Source organism: Ambystoma mexicanum, chromosome 10 (genome assembly GCF_040938575.1).
Source record: "Ambystoma mexicanum isolate Mex_15411 chromosome 10, UKY_AmexF1_1, whole genome shotgun sequence".
NCBI classification, from domain to species: Eukaryota; Metazoa; Chordata; class Amphibia; order Caudata; family Ambystomatidae; genus Ambystoma; species Ambystoma mexicanum.
The window spans coordinates 1,141,293,241-1,141,319,297 of record NC_090932.1 but is presented as its reverse complement, the minus strand read 5'-3'; the positions used below and the strand labels follow the sequence as shown (position 1 = coordinate 1,141,319,297).

The 26,057-nt window shown below is 49.6% G+C and overlaps 1 protein-coding gene across 2 annotated transcripts in view; it reads right to left on the bottom strand.

The window, feature by feature from the left end:
- Positions 1-724: 724 nt before the first annotated feature.
- Positions 725-26,057, bottom strand: part of LOC138492091 (heparan sulfate glucosamine 3-O-sulfotransferase 1-like) — an 88,860-nt gene continuing 63,527 nt past the window's right edge. For both annotated transcript variants that reach the window (XM_069619059.1, XM_069619058.1), the window contains exon 2: positions 725-13,960. In XM_069619059.1, coding sequence (XP_069475160.1) covers positions 12,510-13,421 — 912 coding nt within the window. In that variant the 5' untranslated portion in view covers positions 13,422-13,960 and the 3' untranslated portion in view covers positions 725-12,509. The remainder of the gene's footprint in view (positions 13,961-26,057) is intronic.

The window sequence follows — 26,057 nt, the reverse complement described above, 5'->3', positions numbered from 1 at the left end:
CAAGTGTGGTCTAGATCTTAGAAGTGTGTTGAAATGCACTCTTTTGCCTCTGGGGTTGCCGGAATGCTGGAACCACTACACCTACCATAACAAGTGTTTTCGAACATTAAAGCATTATACTTTCTCAGACCATGTGTGCCCTTCCCCATCTATCCCACTACTAGCCTGTGCCAGCAATTGCTACCAACACCAAACATGTGACATGGAGCAGCAGCAGTGTGATGGGCTGGTGGTGGTCCGATCTAGGTCTAGCACTGAACTGGCACAGGCGGTGCCGCACTGCGGGCAGCGCCACACCCGGCATTATGGGGCCAATATTTTTTGGGCTCTGGCACTTATTTTTTTACAAATTAAGCACTGGGGTATACAGACGTGTTATCAACTTGTTGCCTTTCCACACAGGTTCCTCCACATCAGCCGTTTGCTGACAAAGGATGTATAGCTTTTTAGTGGGCGTCAAGTGTTTCAGCTCCATGCTGGCTGGTTGGCCATTTCATGCTAATCAGCCGGTATAAATCCCTGGCTGTATTTCTTTGTCTCCATTATAATGTATGAACCCCACAGGTGCCTCGGACTGTTTTCTGTTTCAAGCAAGGGGGGACCCCCAACCATCATGTTGAAATTGGCCCCCACACATCTTCAGCTGGGCCTTCCTTGACTGGTTGCATGTTCAGTGTTTGCTGGTGCACCTGCACCAACAGCTAAGCCATTCAAAATGTCCAAATTGGTCACAATAATCAAACTTTTTATTGCAAACCTTTACAAAAGTGCAAACAGTAGTAGACTGTGAACAGAAGACACAAGTGAACAATTTAGACAATGCTTCCGGCCGGCCTCCAAACTCAGGGACCGGGAAGGGTTAGGACGATGCTATTAACACACAGCAGCGAACATACACTCTGACATTATTGCATAACACCCTGACGCGTGCGTTTAAAGTCCTTTTCCTGTTTGGTGCGTTGGCCTGCTGCATTATGCCATGCAGCGTGTTTAAAGGCACCCTCCCTGTTTGGTGTGCATGTGTGTTGCATTACATACTGGCAAGTGTATGAAGCCCCACTTCCAGTTTGGTGCATAGGCGTGTTGCATTACGCTCTGGTGTGGGTTTGAAGCCCTCTAATTTGCTGTGCATTGCAGACGTGCTGCATTGCGCTCAGCCGCTGGTGGTGCTCTTTAGTGACAGAAGCCTCCCTCATCTAAGGTGTGCAGATCAGGGTTTTCTGAGGGTTGAAACTGTTTGGGGGATCTTTAAGGCAGTATTATAAATTAGGTGTGGGCTATGCGCCGATTATTTACCGGTAATCTTCATTACTCCTAGTCCTACTTGCTTATGAGGCCCCGCAGCCCACGCAGCATTATTTTTTCTTTGTTTGTTCTTGGAGGTAGAATACCCCCTTACTTAGCCACAATCCCCATTTTATTGAATACCAAGTCAGATCATGGGACCATCCACACCCGAGGGGAGGGTGGGGAGATAAGTGCCATGACAAGGAAGAGTAGCACTAGGAATAATGAAGATTACTGGTGGTAAATAACCAGAGCATGTTCTCTTCTTTGTCCCAGTATTTACAAGCCACAATACATGTTGATAGTCCCAAAGAGAGACATCAAAACACTGCACCGAAGCTGCAGCAACCACACATTTATTTAGCAGAAGAAGCCAACCCAAATCTACAGTTGGCCCACCGGCAAAACCCCCACCCCAAAGGAATCATCCCTGGTGTTATTAACATTAAGCATGTAATGCGTGATAACAGTACTGGGGTCCAACCAGGTAGCTGTCTAAAGATCTTGTGAAGGGAGACACCTCGTGGGGCAGCCCAGGAGGCAGCCATGCCTCCCGTGGAAAAACCCAGGGCATGCTGCGGAACTGGCAACCCAATGGCAAATAAGCCTAAGTGATAACAGTCTTTATCCAATGACTGATGGACACCACAGACGCCTTCCTGCCAGCTCAGGCGGCACCAAAAGTCAACAGGAGACTGTCCAACCTCCAAAACACCTCAGTTCGAGAAAGGTGTGTCAAGCCCAACCTCCTTTGCACATCTATGGCATGCCAGGTCTCTTCCTCAGGCGTGTGGGGATCCAGAAAAAAAGCATGAAGAACCACATCTTGAGACAAATGACATTTTGGAAACCACCCTAGGCAGAAACACAGTGCAACACCAGAGCATCATGGGCTTTAAGAAAAGGAGGCGGACACAACAGAGCCCCAACCTATTGGCCGGAGTAATGCTGACCATAAAAGCGGTCTTGATAATGAGGTGCGTCATGTCAAGGAATGTGCCCACCAACCAACCCCTCATCCTTCAGGGTGCACTCCAAACCTCCCTTCCGAGTTTTCAGAGCCGGCCACTAGGAACAAAAAGTAGCCACCGCCAGACCCTTGTCAAACCGATCCTGAAGGAACTGATGAATAGCCGGGATACCACAGCGGAGGGGGTAAAAAAACACCTCACACCACCGCAAAAATGCCAACCCGCGTCTATCGTAGGCTTTATGCGTGCTAGGCCTCTTAGAATGCAGCATGATCTAAGCCACCTGGCCAGAGAGACCCAAGGCTATAGCAACCTCTCCCTCTCAATAGCCAGGCTGACCAGCGGATCACATGGACCCCTCAACCACTTGTAGAGGGCAGGGCCAGCTCAGCATTCTCCAGACCTCCCAGGATCAGAGATCCAAAAGCGAGGGGAACCACCCCCCTGTGGGGCCAGAAGGGGACCTCTAGGATGACAGAGGACATGCTCAGCCAGATCTTCTGTATCACCCTAGGGATATGGGGAATGGGAGGGAAGGCGTACAGAAGACCCTGAGGCCCCTCCAGGTTTAAGGCATCCACCCCTCAAGCATCCACCGAAGGGAACGGGGAGCAGAACCTGCAGACCGGAGTCTTGAATCTCTGACAGATCTCAGAGAATGTCCTGTCCGACGAGACCAACTCGTGAGAACTGGAAAAAGACCCTGCTGAGATGGTCTGCCACAACATTCTCCACCCCCGAATGTGAACCACCTCCAGCAACTGTTCGGCCCAGGACCCTATATATCCCGCCAAGGTATTCAGGTCCCCTGGCCCCACTCTTGGTTGAAACAGGCCATGGCAGAAGACTTGTTGGTCCTAACCAGCACTGCCTGACCCTGGAGCCAGTGGGAGAACCACAGCAGGGCCCTGTGAATGGCTGCCATTTCCCTCCAATTGGAGGACCTGAGGAGCCCATTCTGATCCAACATTTCCTGAACCATCATGGACCCAAGAGAAGCACCCAGCCCAAGCCACTGGCATTGCTGGTAAGGACGATCTTGGTTGGGTGATCCAACCCAATCCCCTACCGCAGAGACCCCCCGTGCAGCCACCACGCCAGATAATCCTGCAAACCCTGTGAAATCGGGACAGGTGACTCGAGCATTTGGGAGGAGGGGACCCAATGCCTGAAGGGATGCACCAGCAAGGGACAAAGATGGAGATGATCCAAAGAGACAATGAAAACACAAGAGGCCATGTGGCCCTGCACTACCAGCAGTTCCTGTGCCGACGCCCAATCCTGACGCAAGACATGGGAGAGAACAGCCTGAAGACGAATGGCCCTTTCCTGGGGAGAAAGATCTTCCCTTGTCTGGTGCAGAACTGAGCCCATAGGAACACCAGACCCTAGGAAGGAACACAGCAGGACTTCCCCCAGTTGACAAGAAACCCCCATCCCTGGAGACCCTCACAGACGCCCCGAGAGCCACGTTGATCAACCAGTCGCTGAGATAGAGGAATAGTTGACTACCCAGCAAATGTAGATGAGCCTCCAACAGGGCCACCAACTTGGTAAACACCCTCGGAGCGGACTTCAACCCAAAGGGAAGAATCCTGAACTTAAAATGGCTACCCCCCACAGAAAACCAGAGCTACATCTGGTGAGATCAGAGGATGGCTACATGGTAGCAGGCATCCTGAAGATCTAACACCAACAACCAATCCCCAGCTGCACCAAGGGAATGCTTTTTTGCAAGGTGTCCATTTTGAAGCGATCCCCTTTCACAAACAAATTCAGGGCTTTCAAGTCTAAGATCATCCTGAACTTCCCCAAAGGTTGCAGAACCAGAAAGACTTGAGAAGAGAACTCCCGACCTCATTGCTTCCGGGGAACTCTCACAATCGCCCTCTTGTCTTGCAGGCCGGCAAGTGCTGCGGACATGGCAGTCCTCTTGGCCCAGTTTCTGGGCATAGCAGTCATGGTCATGCTGGACTGAACCGGGGGAGAAAGGAACTCGATCCGCTAACTTTAACCTTGGGTTTAACGACCCCCTAGACACCCCAGCCACTGCCCTGGCCTTGGCATTAGAGGAGCATGGTCTCCAACAACTTTGCTCCAAACCCACCCACTCGAAAGGCAGAATCCTTGACTGGATAACTACCCTTAACTGCAACATTACTACGAAAGATCCCACACAACTTATCTGGACTGACCACCACCTCCTCCCGTTTGACATTCTTACCAGCAACTCAGCACATAAAAGGCCTATCATGGCACCTGCCTGCCCTACTAGGAAAAAGAGCAATATCACAGCGGAAGCCCTAATACCTCTGGTGATCCCTACTTTAAACGCACTACCCGCCACAACGGACTTGAACCAACTGGTCAACGCCTACAATGAGTCCATGGCCAAAGCCATTGACATCATTGCCCCACTGAAACTGCGCAAAGGAATACCCAAAGCGCACCTGAACACATGGTTCACCCCGGAGCTGAAAACCCTGCGTCAACAAAAAAACAAACTTGAAGCACTCTGGAAATCAGTGCCTTCTATAAATAACAGAACCAATCTCACCAACATCTCCTCCCTCTACAAAAATGAGATTATACGGGCCAAGAAAGTATCTCTCAATACTAGGATCTCCCAGGCAAGCTCCAGTACTAAGGAGCTCTTTAACATACTAAAGGAACTAGAAAACCCCATTACCCCCACTGACTCTTGCACTAAGGATAAACCCTGGTGCACAGGGATCCAGAATGCCCTAGCTAACAAAATCTCAGGGCTCCAAACTAAAATCAACAACAAACGACAACAACTCACTCTCGATCCCACCTCCTTCCCCACGCCCCCTCCACCTACTGCCACTAGTTCAGGCTTCACCTTCAAAAAGGTATCCATATTGGAGGTTCAGAAAATTATAGCATCCCTTAAACCATCGAATTGCAAGGGGGACAGCTGCCCCGCACAGACCATAAAAGATGCAGCTAGGGACCTCTCCCCATTTATCACCAAATTAATAAACCTGTCCTTCGCCAACAACATGGTCCCCAGCAATCTGAAACAGTCCTGGGTCCTACCGCTACTAAAAAAAACTACTCTCAACCCTGACATCCCCACGAATTACAGACCCATTACCACCGTCCCATTCCTACTAAAAATCTTGGATAGAGTGGCTTATTTACAAATCCAGGACTACCTTGAGGCCAATCACCTACTAGGAACTCGCCAATCTGGCTTTCGACCACAACACGGGACAGAAACGGCCCTTGTTGATCTCAAATGCCAGATAGACGAACTCAAAGACAAAAACAAGGCTGCCATCCTTCTACTCCTTGACCTCTCCGCTGCCTTTGACCTGGTCGACCATAAAATCCTGTGCAACCATTTGTCTCTGGCAGCACACTTCTCCCACTCTGCAGTCACATGGATCCAATCTTTCCTGGACAACAGAACCATGCGGGTCTTCTCCCCCCTAGCAGCGGCTGACCCTATCCCCATCACCTGCGGTGTCCCACAAGGATCCTGTGTCTCACCTACCCTTTACAATATTTTCACCAAGCCCTTATTCGACAAGCTGGACAATCTGGGTGTCACCTATACTAACTACGCAGATGACACCCAGATACTCCTCACCCTATCAGGCAACTACAACAAGGACGCCAAATGGATCAATGAAGTCTTTTCCATCATTCAGGCATGGATGGCCACACATGGCCTATGCCTGAATGATGACAAGACTGAATTGCTTCTTGTCGGCTCACCGAACACTATCAGTAAACTCTGTCCCGGCTACACTAGCTTCACTATTGACGGTAACACCATACCCATTGCCAAGAGCGTAAAAACCCTCGGTTTCTACCTAGACACGAACATCAACCTAGCTAAACAAATCAACATGACCGCCTCAGCCACTGCCTACACCGGTAAACTAATCAGGGCCTGCAGACCACTGATCTCCCCTAGCAACTGTCTCATCCTAGCCAGAGCACTCATTCAATCTAAACTGGATTACTGTAATAGCCTCTATGTAGGTGCCAACAAAACAGTAATCAATAAATTGCAAGTTTTACAAAATAACGCACTCCGTGCCGCCCTCAATATTCCTAAAAGGGAACACATCTCCGCCACCAGAACTGCCTGCAAATGGTTGTCCATCCAACAGAAAATTGACTTGAAAACCATATGCCTTACTTACAAAGCCCTCAATCATCTTGCCCCACCCTACCTCTCGAACAAATTTACACTAAGACAGAACACTAGAACCACCAGATCGTCCAACTCATTACAACTAACAGTTCCCAAATACTCCCTCAAAAGAGCTGGAGGATCCAGCTTCCCAACTTTGGCATCACAACTCTGGAATTCCATCCCACTGGATATTAAATCTACACCTACTTTCCAACCCTTCAGAACTAAGGTCATTTCCTGGTTAACCAACAAATAACTGTCCTACCACATATGTATGCACTCCGAATGTCCAATTTTATGTATATTGTTTGAATACTATTATCTATGCCCTATCAATACTGTACTATTGTCTTTTACCTGTAACCTGATGTTCAAAGCGCATATATACCCCCGGGTCAAGAGCGCTATATAAATAAATAAACAAACAAACAAACAAACTGCTCTTCACTGTTTGGAGAGCACAAATGTTCGAGGCCCACTTTCCCCAGACCGGAAAAAAGTGCCAGGGTCTGCCACCCTCCGGCATGCCGTGGTGGTCAGGACTTCTGATGCTGGGGAGAAGGCTTTGCCACTGCAGGCCGCAAACAGAAGCCACGCGACTTCCAAAAGAACCCAGCCTTGTCACTCACTGTCCTTCCTCAGAGTCTAGCAACAGAAGATTTGCGGCTGGTCGAATAGGAAGACTTCCGCCGCAACTTGTCGGAATGCTTGTCCGCCCTCAATGCTCGGTAAACCTTGGCTTCCAGGATGTCGCCAAAGAGTTTGTTGTCTTCCAGCGGGAGCTTTAGTATGGTAGATTTTTGGGACCATTCAGAGTTCCAATCTCGCAAATGGATAGGCACCCGGCCCCCATCGCCATGGCAGTGTCACGCACTCCGTCAAATGACAAAGTAGAGAGGAGACCACTTGCTTCTATATATCATATAATATGGGCGTGCAGAGATGTGCCACACCTTATCTGGACCCCCGGACCTTCGACCCCGGAGCAGACCGGTCTCCAGACAAACGAACATGCAGACACCACGGCCCCACACACCCTGCAGGAAATCCGAGAGGGGCCAGAGACATCCGGCTCAATCAAAGATCCCCAGCCTCGCCGGGATCCCAGGAGCCACTATACCACATGACTGACGCCACCGCCCTCCTGGAGACGTCGCCATGGCGGGAACCGCAAGGTGCTCTGCAGAGCCTTGCTTCGGGAAGAAATCCTGTCCCTATCAGAGCCCGGAAATACAAAACTGGGGATTGTGGGTAAGTAAGGGGTATTATGCCTCCAAGAAAAAAGTTCCTTTGTTGGAGGCGGGGCCTAAAGAGTAATGACTGGGACAAGGAAGAGGAACGTGGAGGTTATGCATCATTATGTTATTCAGTAGTTAGATTTCACACGCTTGTCCCATCTTGCAGCCGGTTGAGACAGTGGAACCTTTGCCATACGCTGTCTCTTTTCACATTAGCAGTCTTGACCGAAATTAGCCCACAAAAGAGGTCACCTGCTAACATATCGAAATCGCAAGATTGGTAGCCAGAAACAATGCCCAGTTTGTAGTTTTTATACAGTGATTGGTGAGTGGATGGAAACAGAAAAGATAATTTGACCAGGATCACACCATTTTCGTAACTTGGGAAAGCCAGGGTTGGAATACAAGATCTCCTCCTAAACCTGTCAGAGTAGAAGGCGCCTACCCAGCATGGAACTCCATTTCAGTGTCTTAAAAACCAAGAAAACAATGCATGTGCCAACTGCTGACTAACGCCCAATTGGAAAGCTCTCCAACTCTGGGGTCTGCAAGCACCCTACATTAGGTCCTACGGCAGGAAATGGTGTGTTCGCGGTGGGAGAAACGTGCTGCCCCGAGACAGAATGCACTTGGCTGCAGTGCTGGGAATGGATTGTTAGTGAACGAAGCTTGCTGTCCCTGTGAAGAGAGCCAATGGTGCTCACGTTCCTTGGAGAGTGACTGAAAAGTAATGAAGAAACATTGTATGCATTCATTTTACGTCATTCCTCGTTTAATTGTATTTGTAGGGCAGGGAGGGAACCAGGGGCGTTGCTAGGGGGGGGGGCTAAGGGGGCTATAGCCCCTGATCTTTTGGTTGTAGCCCCGGATAGAATCTCAGGAGCTACAGCCAAAAGGCTAGCTAGCCCCCAGTCCCAACAGTTCTGACATCAGCGTAGCCCGGGGTCTTTTACAGACCTAGCAACTCCCCTGGAGGGAACAGAGAACTGAATAGTTGTTTCCGCCTCCTCGCCATACAAATGCGATAGCATTCACACCAGCATGACGTTTCAGGTGCAAATACTGTGGATCCCTATGGAATCTCCTGCTTTTTGCAGCAGCAAAAAGCAGGCCCATTTCCTAGGAATCCATTGTGCCACGCGTAAAGGGAAGGCCGCGTTTATTCATTGTGTACGGCGACGGCCTGCACTTTACATCTCCCTTTGGATTCGGATGTGCAAATGATGAACATCTTGCAGAGGGGACCCGTTTGCACCTAAGTGCAAATGCATCAGGCCCCTTCTATGTAGTGCGGGCCCTGGTGCATGCAGTTCCAGTGAGTGGAGCGGCCTCTTGGTGAGCGAAACCTGCTGCACGTTGGGGGTACAGATGCAGTGCATTTAGCTCCAGTGCGTGGAACGATTTATTAGGGAAGCGTGTTGTTGCGGCCCGGGGCCAATCTGTCACAATTCATTCAGCTCTTGTGCAGTGTATGAGAAACTTGCTGCCCTGGTGTGTACAGACACAGTGCATTCAGCTCATGTGTGGGGTACGGTTTCTGGGTGTGAGAAGCTTGCAGTCCCTGGGGTGCACAGACACATTGCATTCAGCTCATGTGTGGGGTACGGTTTCATAGCGTGAGAAGCGTGCAGCCCCTGAGTGCACAGGCACATTACATTCAGCTCATGTGTGGGGTACGGTTTCTTGGTGTGAGAAGCTTGCAGCCCCTTGGGTGCACAGGCACATTACATTCAGCTCATTTGTGAGAAGCGTGCAGCCCCTTGGGTGCACAGGCACATTACATTCAGCTCCAGTGTGGGGTACGGTTTCTGGGTGTGAGAAGCTTCCAGCCCCTTGGGTGCACGGGCACATTGCATTCAGCTCCAGTGTGGGGTACGGTTTCTTGGTGTGAGAAGCTTACACCCCTTTGGGTGCACAGGCACATTGCATTCAGCTCATGTGTGGGGTACAGTTTCTTAGTGTGAGATGCGTGCAGCCCCTGGGGTGCACAGGCACATTGCACTGAGCTCCGGTGGGGGATACGGTGTCTTAGCATGAGAAGCTTGCAGACCCTTGGGTGCACAAGCTCATTGCATTCGGCTCATGTGTGGGTACGGTGTCTTAGTGTGAGAAGTATGCAGCCCCTTGGGTGCACCTGTGCACATTGCATTCAGCTCCAGTGTGGGGTACGGTTTCTTAGTGTGAGAAGCGTGCAGTCCCTGGGGTGCACAGGCATATTGCATTCCGCTCCAGTGTGGGGTACGGTTTCTTGGCGTGAGAAGCTTGCAGACCCTTGGGTGTACAGGCACATTGCATTCAGTTCCAGTGTGGGGTACGGTGTCTTAGTGTGAGAAGCGTGCAGCCCCCGGGGTGCACAGGCATATTGCATTCAGCTCCAGTGTGGGGTACGGTTTCTTATGTGAGATGGGTGCAGTCCCTGGGGTGCACAGGCACATTGCATTCAGCTCCGATGTGGGGTACGGTGTCTTAGCGTGAGAAGCGTGCAACCCCTTGCATTCAGCTCCAGTGTGGGGTACGGTTTCTTATGTGAGATGGGTGCAGTCCCTGGGGTGCACAGGCACATTGCATTCAGCTCCGGTGTGGGGTACGGTTTCTTTGCGTGAGAAGCTTGCAGACCCTTGAGTGCACAGGCACATTGCATTCAGCTCCAGTGTGGGGTACGGTTTCTTATGTGAGATGGGTGCAGTCCCTGGGGTGCACAGGCACATTGCATTCAGCTCCGGTGTGGGGTACGGTTTCTTATGTGAGATGGGTGCAGTCCCTGGGGTGCACAGGCACATTGCATTCAGCTCCGGTGTGGGGTACGGTGTCTTAGCGTGAGAAGCGTGCAGCCCCTTGCATTCAGCTCCAGTGTGGGGTACGGTTTCTTATGTGAGATGGGTGCAGTCCCTGGGGTGCACAGGCACATTGCATTCAGCTCCGGTGTGGGGTACGGTGTCTTAGTGTGAGAAGCTTGCATACCCTTGGGTGCACAAGCTCATTGCATTCGGCTCATGTGTGGGTACGGTGTCTTAGTGTGAGAAGTGTGCAGCCCCTTGGGTGCACAGGCACATTGCATTCAGCTCCAGTGTGGGGTACGGTTTCTTAGTGTGAGAAGCGTGCAGTCCCTGGGGTGCACAGGCATATTGCATTCCGCTCCAGTGTGGGGTACGGTTTCTTGGCGTGAGAAGCTTGCAGACCCTTGGGTGTACAGGCACATTGCATTCAGTTCCAGTGTGGGGTACGGTGTCTTAGTGTGAGAAGCGTGCAGCCCCCGGGGTGCACAGGCATATTGCATTCAGCTCCAGTGTGGGGTACGGTTTCTTATGTGAGATGGGTGCAGTCCCTGGGGTGCACAGGCACATTGCATTCAGCTCCGATGTGGGGTACGGTGTCTTAGCGTGAGAAGCGTGCAACCCCTTGCATTCAGCTCCAGTGTGGGGTACGGTTTCTTATGTGAGATGGGTGCAGTCCCTGGGGTGCACAGGCACATTGCATTCAGCTCCGGTGTGGGGTACGGTTTCTTTGCGTGAGAAGCTTGCAGACCCTTGAGTGCACAGGCACATTGCATTCAGCTCCGGTGTGGGGTACGGTGTCTTAGCGTGAGAAGCGTGCAACCCCTTGCATTCAGCTCCAGTGTGGGGTACGGTTTCTTATGTGAGATGGGTGCAGTCCCTGGGGTGCACAGGCACATTGCATTCAGCTCCAGTGTGGGGTACGGTTTCTTATGTGAGATGGGTGCAGTCCCTGGGGTGCACAGGCACATTGCATTCAGCTCCGGTGTGGGGTACGGTGTCTTAGTGTGAGAAGCTTGCAGACCCTTGAGTGCACAGGCACATTGCATTCAGCTCCGGTGTGGGGTACGGTTTCTTAGCGTGAGAAGCTTGCAGTCCCTGGGGTGCACAGGCACATTGCATTCAGCTCCGGTGTGGGGTACGGTGTCTTAGCGTGAGAAGCTTGCAGACCCTTGAGTGCACAGGCACATTGCATTCAGCTCCGGTGTGGGGTACGGTGTCTTAGTGTGAGAAGCTTGCAGACCCTTGAGTGCACAGGCACATTGCATTCAGCTCCGGTGTGGGGTACGGTTTCTTAGCGTGAGAAGCTTGCAGTCCCTGGGGTGCACAGGCACATTGCATTCAGCTCCGGTGTGGGGTACGGTTTCTTATGTGAGATGGGTGCAGTCCCTGGGGTGCACAGGCACATTGCATTCAGCTCCCGTGTGGGGTACGGTTTCTTAGTGTGAGAAACTTGCAGACCCTTTGCATCCATCTGTGGTGTTGAAGATGATTCGTTAGTGATGGCACCTGGCCTGTGTGTTGTGAAAACTAACTGCATTGGGTTCTGGTGCTGGAATGTTGTGTTAGGTAGAGACGCTTGCTAGCCCGCAAGTCCAGATACACATGGCATTTGAGACTGTGTTATTGGGTGCAGTTTGTTAGTGATATACGTTTTCAGGTGTTCGGAGTGTGCTTTGGGTTCTCGTGCTGGGCGTAGCTCTTGCCTTTGAGGTGGGAAGGAAAGTTGCATTGCTCTCTTCTGCTCGGAATGGTTTATGATTCAGAGAAACTACTTTCATGTGTGATCATACACCATCCCCGGATAGAACCCCTAACTTTTATTTTGGGTCTGATTATTATGCGTTTATTAGCCCTCAGAGTGAAATCGCATTCCCATATTCGAATCAGGATCGAATAGTTTGCAGCTTCCCAATGGTCCATTTGCTAGCTCGGATTTCAAGAAGGCAAATATTGGTGGGAAAGGGGAAGTTGTGCGTGATTAATATAGAACTGGGGGGGGGTGTAGAGACGCGCCGCGCACCCACCACCACCCCTATCATAAGAGTCCTATCCAGATCTTTTCCAGTTAACACCAGTTGAAAGTCTTCCCCACCATGGAGAAGAAATCCTCGTTGTGTCGGCTGAAGAAAGTGCAGAGCCGTTCCAAGATGGCACCCTCCACTGTGGGATGCGGCCGCCCCTTCGATTCATCCAGACACTTTCCATGACCACCTTCCCCACGGAGACAGTAGAAACCCTTAGTCTGGTTAAAGTAGAAGTTGGCTGCAGAAATGCGGGGTGCAAGACCCAAGAAGCGCTCAGCCCTGCGGAGCTCTGGAAGTGGGTCACGGATCAGCTTCCCTCCATCCACCACATGAATTTGCCCAATGGAGAAAAAGCGTAACCAGCGGGACAGGTGGAGTGCGTACAAGCTCCGCTGAATGGCCTTGTATTGGATGTTGAGTTGACCCCCCCGGAGCAAGATTTTCTCTAGACGAGGATATGGCTTGGCTCGCTGCTGGCGGTTGTGCAGCACTTGGGTGTAGTCTGACACCAGCCGCTCCACAGGGTCACGGACAATGAGGAGAAGACGTACAGAACTGTTCATAGCATGAATCCGCTCTGGGGCCTTGACAGAGGAGAAGTAGCCTGGCGTCTTCTCCACAGTCACCTGCCCAGGCAGCGAGGGTGGCATCTGTGCCCTGTACCATGCCAGCCCCTTGTCATAGTTCTCATCCTGATCAAAGAAGTGCACCTCGGAAGCAGCTGCCACCACATCGGGGTGCAGATTCAGCATCTCCAACAGGGCTCGGGTGCCACCTTTCCTCACACCGATGATGATGGCTTGAGGATCCCGGTGCCGAGCAGCACGGGCAGGTGACACAGCATGCGAGGAGGACAGTGAGGCACCATTGCGCTCAGAAACACCTTTTGTTTGTAGTGGCATCCCAGAAACACTGGAGAGAAGGAGAATATATCCAAGAACCCAGACCTCCATGGCTAGAATCAGTTACAAAGGCATTGTACCCATGCTGCTAAGTGGAGCGCTCAGGAATGATTTGAAGAGTTGTCTCTGGACCTACATCGTGGACCATTTATCCCAGATTAGTCTGCTGTGTTTTTTTAGCATGTCAACGTCAATTCATTCAGGTTCCTAAGCATACGCCATAACTGGAAGATTCTATTCTTTCAACCCGAGGCCTTGTTCTTTGTGTCTGTTACAGCACCGTCGCCCAAGATGAGGATGAGAAGGCGGACGAGTCTACACTATATGTCCAACAACATCTAGCAAGTTCTCCACAGAGTCTTAGCTTTCCCTCTTGATTTGGCACTGCTGGGCTTCCCATGTACGGTGGTCTTTAGGAAGCCATCGTCACATCACAGCAGTCTTCAGGCAACTCATTCAACGTTTTACTCTTTGGAACCCAGTGCGTTGTTGCGGTCTACAGAAGTGTTCAGGTGCTTTTCTTGCAAATCCTATTCCTGCATTAGGGATCCAGAATGGGAACTTTGTAGGGGGTCCGGGGTGCTTCCAACCTGCAGCAGGATAGAGAGAAGACAAGAGTTAAATGTTGTTGCCGCCGGGGAAGGGGGAGGGCCGGCGGGGGTAGATCATTCCTGCTGATGAGATGCAACTGAGAACCCTAGGTCTTGTCTACAGCTGTGGCATGCTCTGGGGATCATGCTAAAAGAAATGCAAATTGCCCCCAGGGGACCACCAACGTTACAACGTACACGCTGTTGGGTGCCTTGCATTCAATTTTCCACATTTGCAAAAGTGAAGAATACAACCATGCAAATAAATAAATAAATAAATAAAAATGTTCTCTATATTATCTCCGCCTTATAAAGATGAAGCACGGTCTGCAAACTGTGCTTTGCTGACAGTGTTTACTAATGGGTTCCTATGGAATCGGCCTGCTCTTTATAAGGTGCTAAACCAAGTCGGAGTCTATGGGAATCCATTCATTTTACATTCTCATAAAAATCTTACGAAAGCGTAAAACGAAGAGCGCGCATGAGACGGAAGAGGAGAGCACGGCAGAGATGGGAACTCTGCTCCATACCCGCGCCCTGCACTGAGTGAGCACCGAAATAGGCTGGAGCCCCAAACTGAGGCCTACAAGATCACGCCTTGGTTTGACGCCTCCATTTCCCACCCGCGTATCAGAAAATGACACTTTGTAACCCCTGCAACACATCTGACATTCGGAAGAAAAACCAATTCAGCCCTTCAGATTTGAGGTAAACACAATTTACCAATTGCGATTAATAGTTTGCATGCTCTGACTCCCAATCTGACTCCCAACGGCAGTTTCCTGCATGGTTAGCCACCAGAACAATCTGGAAGGGGGATAAGGGGGAGTGAGCAGGAGGAAAACGAAGGAAGGGCCAGGAGACGTGTTCCACTACTTTTTTTTTACTGTTAACAGCCTACTACTTTTTGCAACCATTTCACCATTCCGGAACTGTTCTTTATGAAGTTAAAGCACCCTTCTCCATTTTACCACTGGATATCGGTTACAATTAAACTGACATCAACTCAATTGGGCTGTCAACCAGCATGACTGCAACCCTTGCTCCCTTCCCTCCTACTCTATCCCCCGCCGGAGTCACAGTTCCACTACTTTTTCGGTACACTTCTATCACTGGTCGGGACTTCCTGCGGTATCCTACTTTCAGCACCTTGATTACATCAATGGCTGATGGTAAATTAACATACGATGGGTGTAGAAAAGTGAAGACTGCTACATGCAAATTTTGTCATTTTCCCACAGCTAAGTATCATGAGCCAGTGTGGGAAAATGCAATGTCCCTTGTCATAAAGGATCTACGTTAAGACCAAAAGCTCGAATTACAAAATAGTGAAACCCACTTGTCCACTTTTTGTAATTGGACATTTTTGTATTTCACTTGTTCACCCCCCACTGGACATCTAAGGTATGCGGGGGACACCCCCGCAGCTCATAATACTGAACTAGGAAAGTGGGGGACACACCCTCAACCCCTGCTCCCTTTATTCGAAATTATGGGATTAGATTTATTATAACAGGTCGAATGCGCACTAATTGTGCATTCAGTCTTTTTGGGGTTTGGGGGGGCATGTCATAAAGTGGGAGGAACATAACAGCCAGAGACTAGAATGTATGAGTTTTCAGCAGCTTTATCTACACGCCAAAGGAAGTTGCACACTCCTTCGAATAATAAACCAGATTGCGAACTAGGTAAGCAGGTAGTAACTTGAAACATTATAAAAGATCCCACCTGACCAGCATCCCTTCCCAAGTTCTGTCTGACAACAGCTTGCAGGCATGAACACCCTCAAACAATACGATTTATAAGGACTGGTTAGCAGAATTCTAGTGGGCCTGAGAATTTTCGCATAGTTTTACATCCGCACACAGGTGTCGGGATGAGCGAGATATAGACAGTGTACTTCCTGCTCTAGAAGGCGCTAAAGACAAGTGAAGGACCAGGCCTAGAAAGCTAAGTTTCCTGCACGATCACCCAGAGACAAAGTCTCCTTCAGTGTCCTGAGCAAGCAATTGGATGTTTGTGGACTCTTCATTTCACGCTCACATTGCCGCACCTTGCATGCCCCTTCTGCTTCCAGCCTTGGTACTTCCTACTTCCGGACATGGACGCCCGCCTTGGAAATTGAAGAGGAGTTCCAGCAGGATTCCTGAATGGTTTTCTTTTTAAGGAAAAAAAAATTGCCCAGAGCCCTTTTTTTATCCTCATACTAAGGATCCTTTGCACACTGGATGACACCTCAGGGTGATCATAGTGTTAGCACCCTGGGGTGCAGCCAATAACTGCCATTACTAACCAGTGCAGCTTGCCTTCTCAGGATTTTGTCATATGAAAGGTTGCTTTCTTGGCAGCAGCCAACCAAGAGGCTTGGGATGTGGCCACTAGCCCCCTACAGAAGGTCTCACTCATTGTGGTGGTTTCTCACCGAAAACATTCCCTTATAGTTAATGCCCCACTGGAGAATCCTGCGTGAAAGGCCGTTGCATAGTTCGATCTTTGAAAAAAACCTGCATTCCGTGCCCCTGAGATAAGCAAAGCAATATCGGGTGAATGCCTATTCATGAATTGGAGCACTACCCTCCGTTTGATACTGGAGCCCAGCACGTTGACGTTCCATGTGAGGAGGGTTAATTGTCCCTCATGTGCCATTGGAGTCAGAGGAAGTGTTGCCAGTGTGCCTGTGGGGTCCACCCCCCGCCCATGTCCCATGGCTTAATATTCAGTCCCTGACCCCCCCATTTTATGGAGTAAGAGCATTCCCAGGCTCAGGGACAAGACGTCCCACGTCATCCCTTCACAGTCCCCTCTCCCTATGCTCATTGCGACCTGTCATAACCTATATAAACAAACATCAACCCATTCCTGGTTACGAGCTTCATGTCAATCAAAAACCATTGTGTAAAGCACAATCCCGCACCCACCGCCCCACTACCCCCCACAACCAGAAGCCCCTGTAGCCCGAACCAAGCGCCAACCAGGCGCAAAACCACAGAATCAACCATTATGCGGTGCTTACACCGACTTCAATTACAAGACCCACATTGTTAGACAGCGGCCGCCACTGCACTGTCCCCCTGCCCCATCGGTCCACTATATAGATGTAAGCAGCGGTGACAGTGTTCATCCATTCTCTCATCCACCCTCTCCAGTTCATAGAGGCCATGATTATCCAGAGTCTTGGGGGTCCAGTTGCGGCGGGGATCGATCAGTCCGTGGCCTCTGTCCGGGTGGCTCCTGTTGCGACTCGGTTCCATTCAGAATTTGGGTCTCCAGCCGTTCCCAAGCCTCTTTGGGCAAATAAAACAAGTGGGTGACTCCATCATTGTGCACTTTAAGGAGTGCCGGAAAGAACAGTGTGTATTTTATAGAGACTGTAGCTTCTTTTAACTGAGTCAAAAGACTGACAGGCTTTCTGCACCTCTCTGGTGTAGTCTGGATAGAAGCCGATGTGATAACCATTGCAGGTGATAGGACCAGTGGCTCGGGCCATCTGGAGAATGGCACCCCTATCGCGGAAATTCAGGAGTCTAGCAATAATTGTCTGTGGCGGTGCACCGGTGTCCGGAAATCCAGTTGGGATCCTTTGTGCGAGCTCAATTGAGAAAAACATGGAGTTTCTTGGGGCAAGGAGTTTGGAGAACAAATGCTCAAGAAAGAGCTGGGTCCCTCCGCCTTATCTGGGATCCCGAGGATCCGTATATTGTTCTGTCGCGCCCGTCCCTCATCATCCTCTGCCCTGCTTTCGAGTTGGGTCACCTTCTGGGTGATTGCAGCCAGTTGTTTCTGTTTCCATTTGTCGGACCGTATCCTCAGAATTCGAGATTCTTTGCTCCGTCCCTCCCACCATTGAGGCCAGGTTAGAGATCTTGCCGAAGGAAGGACACCTCCGTGAACACCTCCTATCTTCCCCTCCAAGGACGACCTCGATTCCCCAATGGCCTTCATGGCATCTGTGGGAGATGGCTGCATCCTGGTGTTCCCTGCCTATTTCATCGATTTCAGGGGTTTGGGCTATGGACCTTTGGGCAGCCCCCACCGTAAAGAGTTCCATTTTACTTTGGAGGGCCTGTCTTTTAGCTTTGTCCCTGACCATTGTGCTGCCACCTCTGGTCCAGTAGGGAGGGGTTCTTCCTCTGATCTGTTGAGCGATCGATCACAGTATGGGCCGTAAGGTGTCAGTGGCGATGTCACCCCGCAGAGCCCCTGGTTGTGTGCAGCAGTCCCACTCCGGTGCAGGTATGCATAGCCACCACCCCCCCCCCTTGGGGTGTGACCAACTGTAGTATTACTGGTCTCCTAACGTTGATCAGCCAGCCCTCCGAATATATATGTTGAGGCATGTGGGGGGTAGAGGGGGCTACAGCACCCAGGAATTCAGGTGCTATGCAGATATTCCCCCTCCGAGTTTGGGGGTGGGGGGGCTCGCTGGCAGGACCACCCAGCCGTCAACTCCTGCTTGGGGACAGTATCTAGGTGCAAGCCTTTGGATCCCAGGCTGTTCGGGAACAGAGGTAGGGTCACCCCAGACACCCGTGACACCACAGTCCCTCTGGAGGACATGCGGGGACCCTCTGCCTTTCAGGGTATTACCACTGTATTTCCCTTGTCAGTCTTGTTATACCCCTTTCTGCTGGGAGGTGGGGGAGGAGAGGCCACCAGCGACCAGCCCCAGAGTCTGGCCCAACCGGAATCCAATCCCCACATCTATTCAGCTTCTTCAAAACAGGGGCGGGAGATCCCCTTCCATCTCCTTACCCGGCCACTGGACTCCCTCTTAGATTCCTTCAACAGGCAGGCCCCCTGTTCCGTTGAGCTGGCTGCAGGTGGCCCACCCCTGGCGTGTTTCCCCACTTTGAACCCCTCCTTGGCGGGGTGAGTTGCCATCCACCACACTGCCTCTCCCTCAAGGCCAGACCAAGCATTTGCATTCCCAGGGCCCCGACTAGGCTGCAAGGGTCTTTCCAGGATGTTTGTGGCCAGCAGATGGGAAGGGCCCGTGTCGCGCTGCACTCGCCCAGTCCTCCACCAGAGTAGAGCCTCGGGTGGCAGAGCAGGGGGGAAGCCCGAGGTTCGGCCATAAGCCACCAAAGGGATCAGCCCGCCCACCACAACACCGTCCCGTGTGTCGACAGGGGCCTCCAGGTTGGGGGGGGGGGGAATCCCGGACCTCCCGTTGAACGCCGTTCGCCCCCAGCAAGCCCGCCAGTATCACCTGCCCCGCCACGCACTGTCAGCGGTCTCAATCTCTTCCCTCCATGGAAGCGTGAGGCAGGGAGTCAGGCAGAGTGCACCATCAGCTCCCGGGGGGGCAGTCTCTCTCCTGAGCCAGTAGGTGTGCTGGCAAGATGGCGCTATCGGCACCCGCAGTAAGTCAGTGGGTAATTGCTCAGACTCCCCGCACCAATTTACGGCCAGGCTTTGTCCAGCTGCAGCTCCGTCGTTACTCAATCAAAACGGAGCACTCCCCGCTGAAAAGGACAACAGGGGGACCAGGATTTTTTGAGGAGAATGCCGGCGGTCGCTGAGTGTGAGAGGGCTCACAGCCGCATGGGCACCTCACGCATGCGCAGTCACTCGACAATCAAGAGTCCGGAATGGTTGAAGTGATGTCTGACAATCTGTGAGATTCCTGTTTGGCTTGGTCGGACAAAGCTCAGGTACAAACAGGTCCTCCCCCATTGGTCACAGACTAGCTCTGTCCAGTCGACACATGTATGAAGTACATCTCCAGCATCACCCAATCCATGCACAACCCTCAGAACTCCAGCATGGTTTGCTTCCCCTGCAGGTTCATTCATTGGTCTTAACACTGTGCACTTCCTCCAGCACTGCCCAGTTAGTGCTACAGAACAGGAGCAGTGTATGTTTTTGCCAGAACTATATTGCTAATGATCGTAGCAGTACCTCGATAGTCATGTAGGTTTTTTTAAAAAAAAAAAAATATTAGCATTAGGGGGAGCTACCCAATCGCGTTGCTCTGATCGTGGGCTGGATGTCATGATCCAATCCTGCACTTTGAGCAACGTAAAGGCTCCTCTCCCACACGCCATCTACCCCCCCAACCATCTGTTCCCTTCCAACAGAACCCCCCCCCCCTTTACCTGATTCTTTCGGCAGCAGCACCGCCGCTCCAAGTCCCCACCAGCTGCCATGGAAATGAAAGAGGGGCTCTGCATTGATCCTTGCCTTCCAGCTCCACAGCAGCCAGCTTTGGTAAGTATTTTGTTTGAATAAAGAGGACTCTGCAAACGCCTCCCATTCATTCAAACTAAATTTACATCGCGGTAAGCAGCCCTGGTTTTTGGATTGAAAACCCAGGAGCTGATCACATGATTCTGGCTTGCCAGATTGGGTAGCAACAGTGCAAGGCGCTCGCTGGGGCCTATAACCTGGACCCAAGGGTCATTACCACCCGCCAAGCCCACCGGATCGAGCATTATCGCTTAATTAGCACCAGATTTCTCAGAACGCAGGCTTGACGATCAAAGTCTGCATTCTAAGCAAGCCATGAGCTGCTCACAGCTGCTACCCGCTAGCCCACAACCATTTGCCTTCTTTTGCCCTCATGAAAAATGCCAGCAACAATGCATTTCGCACGCAATCTCTACCTGCTTGCCCCATTGGTGGAAATGGAAACTGGGCTCTGGAGTTCCCATTGCTATTTCTTCCGTGGCCATTTTGGTTTGCATTTTATTTTTAAAGGGGATTTAGGCTTGTGCAGGGGTCAAGTCCTAAAAATTAAAGTGGGGGGACTCATCAACAAACGCAATGGGATGTGACGTTGCCAGAAATTTGCATATCAAGGAGAAATGTGAACATTTAATACAATTTGCTTTGCATAACCACCCAAATTGAACAGGACGAATGGCATTTGCCTTGCATAAAGTCGACTCAAACACAAAACCAAGACAGAATATTTCCGTCTAATAGTGTTTTTGAAAATGTTAAAAGGTGTGCACGTTTTAAGCTCCAAGAACAATTACAAATGTTTTCACTGGAGCTTGCAGTGCCGAAATGGGAGATTTCAGCTTTAGTTGTTTGTTATTTTAAATCAGGTTATATAGTGCACTGGTGAAGTGCCTGGCCTACAAACCTGATGGCTGCGGTTTGATCCCAGAGGTCGGCTTTAATTCAAAAAGGACATCCAGTGTTTCTCTTTTAGCTAGGGTGGACTGAGTCCCCCCTCTAAATGAAGTTGGTGGACTCCGTCCCCCGCGTGCACCCTCGACTTGTGCCCTGGGCTTGTGCAGGTTGCATGAAAGACACATCAACAGGCAGGGTTGCTCCGTGTGTGGATGAAGCTCTGAGCTGCATCAAGCATTACAGCTCTGACTTTAGCCAATCAGGGACTGCAACATCACTCCCCAGGATAATAATGCCTCTCCAAATCCATCTCCCAACATTCCAATGTTTTTACTTCGTTTCACCTGGTTTAAATAGAATATTCTGCCTTCAATGGGTGGCATAATACAATAGCATTATAGCCCTTCGGCCTCTGGGTATATTGGCCGTTAACTCCCCATTGTTATAGGCTCTTGTCTGCAGGTCAGGCTTGTCACTTGGGTGGAGGGCATTAACAGCCTGCATAGCCCTAGAAAGCTAGCTGTAATACTGCATTTATATTTTTATTTCATTGGTGATTTTGGCAGCTCAAAACATGCAAAATAACTGACATTAGGGCACCAGAGGTTGCCCCACACCCAACAGCGGCCTGTCAAGGGCAACAGGACCCCGGCAGCAGGGAAACGTTCCCCCAGATTTTCAGTGTCACTGAAGAAATCTAGCCAGATGACCCTCCACCACAAGTACACTCATCACAGTGGGATCTTAGCAGTGCCAAAGCATTCTTCTAGGAGGATGGTCACACTGATGGGCCTTCGATCAGTATCAGTGATGGGCCATGCTATTGGAGGCAGGAGAGCGTTACTGGTTGAGGAGGAAGGAGCACGAGGGTGCCACTTCCAGCCGCTTTTTTAACTAAAATTGGGGGTAGGCTCCCATATGTTAATCAAACGAGGGCCCAAGTCGCGCTAATGCAACCAGGGTTGAGTTGACCAGAACGCACAGCCTGGGCAGGGGGGAAAGTGGTGGTGAATAAGATGTGTACATGTAGGGTGCCGATGAGGCCTGGTGCATACTGTTCTGGCTTCCAAGCTGCTGGGGTCAGGTCTAGAGTAAGCAAAAGTCACACAGACTTTTTTCAATAGTCTGTCCTCCAGCATTAGCCTGTGAATAACGAACTGGTGAGCTATAAATCCAGAACAGAGTAGCTGTGCTTTCTACAGTCCCAGCGGCCCAGAGATCCAGGTGGCCCCAGAATGTATTGGTCGCTAGATTGCCAAATACACAAATGGTCTCAACAGACTGTGATGCTTAGCTATCTCAACCATTGCCAATTAGCTCTGAAATACCCAATTGGCCCCATACCCTTGGAAACTGATCTTATGCTGACCCAACTTATTCGAGGCCCGAGTACCACATAGAGGAGTAAGGACCTAAATAAATCCTCATTCTTCTATTTCCTTACTGGCTCGACTCCTCCAATGGCCCCCAGGGCTTGGTGGTTTCTGGCTGCCTACTGCCACCTGCCTTGCTAGACTCTCCCCCTCAGTTTACAGATTCATCAAGAAAGAGTAAATCAACGTAGTGATCCTCAAAGATTAGCATCATTTCTCCAGAACGGTGACCCTGCAGCCCTTTGAGAGGCTGCGGTATTACTTTTGGAGGATACAGACACATCATATACTGTGGTATAGAAACAGCCTGCCATTGTATATGTGTAACTACCGCAGCATTGGGTTTACCGCTTTACTGCTATGCAGTATGGTATAGAGTTAAATGGATTATTTAAAATGTTTAGGTCCAGTAACTGACCAAGGAACAACTGGACTGAAATATATGCATTGTGGTCTGTTAACAGAAGAAGAAATGTACACACACGTGTATTCTATAAAGAAAATTAAAGATGTTGAAGAAAAAAACACATTATCTCCAACATACACACAATATGATATGGTCCATTTTGCCATCCCATACAGTAACATTGCTTTGTTAATGACCATTGGTGTTGACCCTATGCTGGCTGTACTGGCTCCATTTAGTTCATGAGAAACAGCTCTTAACAATACTCTTTCCTGCAAGTATCCTGGTTTTGCAAATGTGCTGCACTGCAGCTCAAACTATGTGCAGGGCAGACCCCTTGCACATGACAGACTCCCTGCAGCCACATGGGAGCTGGGAGTGCATTGCGCAGAGCCCTGCAAAGAATATTGCGAAATGCTGCACATTTCACACAAACAAAGTCTACCCTTATTTGAGGGATTGAAATGCACATGGGAGAGTAGGGTGTCATACCGCTTCGAGGGTCCGAAAACACCCGGTCACACTTTGCTCACCCGTGTGGACCTAGGCCATACAGGCCCAGGAGGATGGGTTTACTTTCTGCACATTTCAAAGCCTTGCCTATTTGTGAACTTGTAATGCACGTTAAAGTACGCAGAACCTTCCCCTGATTTGTGCAACGGGGCAAAAGAGGCCTGAACTGGACCAGGTACAAAACTCGGCACGAAGCGTTGACTCAATTGCCGGGAGGTATCTGGGGTTATTCTGTGCAGTAGTTAAAATATTTGACAGAAAAGGGGGGGTCCCCTAATCCCAAAATGATAGCTATATTGTTCCCATGGTGCTTTGCAGCAGAGGAGATAACCACAGTTATAATGGGTATAACCGAGGTTAGTTTAAAAGGTAAAGTGGAAAAGGTCATTTGGAGGAGGAAAAAGGGTGAAATTTTATCAGGCTAGAGGGGGAGAGAGGATACCATGTAAAATTGGGGAGTGGGTGCGGGGGAGGCTGGGGACAACGTTCAGCGAATGTTTTCACATAACCGCCGTTCTAGTGCAGGATAACCCCGGTTATGATAGAAAATGGGATCGGGAATTAAAGTGCGACACCCAAAACGACGAATGTGGGGTGGGAGAGGGCTACGGAGGGAAAAAGGACTTTAGGGGAACGGAGGAGCACGACAAAAGGAGGAGGGCACTTAGTGAGTGCCTGGCAGGCAAGGGAAGATTTTTTGATTTTGTGTGCTTTTTACAGATATCCAGGGTTATTTGCGGGCGTTTACGGATAACCGGGAAAATTTGTAGTGCATTGCTACTATCAGGGCTATACCAACCGCGGTTTTGGTAAAAGTTTTTTTTTTTAAGTAGTTAAAACATTTGGAAATTTACAGCTACAGTAAGTGGGGTTGGGGTGGGGGCAAATGGGTGTGGCCGAAGGCTATGGCTACTGGGTTACTTTAAAGGAACAGAATAGTACAGTATGAAATGTGGACACGGGCAAAGGCCATGGCTAGTGGGCCCCAACAAAACCTCTTGGGGCAACATGTCACAGGGTCACCGCAAAATGCCATGGCCACTGATCATGGATAGTGTAACCAAAAGAAACCTAGTGGTGTGGCGATGGCCATTGGGCCCATTTAGGAAACCTATTGGAGCAAAATGTAAAGTGGCTACGGCCGAAGGCCATGGCTGGTGGGACCAGAAGAAAGCTATTGGGGCAACATGTAAAAGGTTTGCGACTGAAGGCCGGGGTCAGTGGTCATGGGGGAAGGTCATGGCTAGTAAGCTGGAAAGAAAGGTAATGTTTTAAAAGATAGCCAAAGGCTGTGGTCACTGCTCAAGGCCGAAAGACATGTATACGGACGGCCACCTACTGGGTCCAAAAGAAACATTCTGGGCGAACATGAAAGGCTGTGTCCACTGGGCATGGGCAAAGGCCATGGCTAGTGGCCCATAAGAAAACGATGGTATAACAAAACCCTTGAGATAGATATTCATAACAACTATCTCATCTCTGTTGATAGGAGGCCCCTCTCTTCTCCCACTGCAAGTCCTGAAACAATGTACCCAGTAGACCGTACAAAATTCCAAATCAATTTAGTCAATATGACACATCATAATTATAAAAAGCTAAAAAACCTACACACCCAACATAACACAAAGCATCACATATACCTATCCACTGAAATCTCATATCAATAACAATACATCAACACTAAACAATTCATCAGACACAATTTTACAAACATGAGAACTCAATCAAAATAAAGTGTCCCCATTTCAAAATCCCAACATGTTTCTGTTCATCGCACCACGTTGGTATTGTTGCATCTATAAACACTATAACACAGACAATTATTGCATCATAGTGATCATCTGTGTAACACACAGACCACCAAATTTGTAACCAAGGAAATATCTGCTAATTACGCATGATACTTCTTCCACAATGTAGAGTTATTTCCACAATTCCAATTCATTAGGAATTCCATCGTTCTTAGTTGCTCCTAAGTAGCACACAAACTCATCTGTCAACAAAGACATCAACAAGGGACTAATCGACCTCATATTTCCTCCACAAAGACTCATACACGTTAGAATCAAAGCGACACCCTCATTAATCACCCTCCAACAACGCACTTCCTACCTTGGGGAGAACTGCCAATCACATTCGCTGTACGTGTTTAATTCTTGAATACATATTCATACACAGCATGTATATGACTCTTTGTGGAGGAAATATAAGGTTTATTACTCTGTGTTATAGTGTTTATAGATGCAACAATAGCATACATAGTCAACCTGGTGATATGGCATGGTGATGAATGGTGTAATGAACAGAAACGTGTGGGGATTTTGAAATGGGGACAATTTGTGATTGAGTTATCATTTTTGTAAAATGGTGTCTGATGAATTGTTTAGCGTTGATGTAGTGTTATTGATATGAGATTTCAGTGTATAGTTCTATGTGATACTTAGTTTTATGTTGGGTGTTTAGGTTTTTTAGCTTTTTATAGTTATGATGTTTCATATTGACACAATTAATTGATGTGGAATTTTTTAAGGTCTATTGGGTCCATTTTTTCAGTACTTACCGTGGGAGAAGAGAGGGGCCCATCACCAGATATGAGATACTCGTTACGAATGATATCTATGCATTTTCTTATGTACATAATTAGGTCTGCCCCAGACCGAAGAGATAGACTGACCTTGTGTCGGGGTCTATTTATGGGGTTTTGGTATATCACCTATAATGGGTA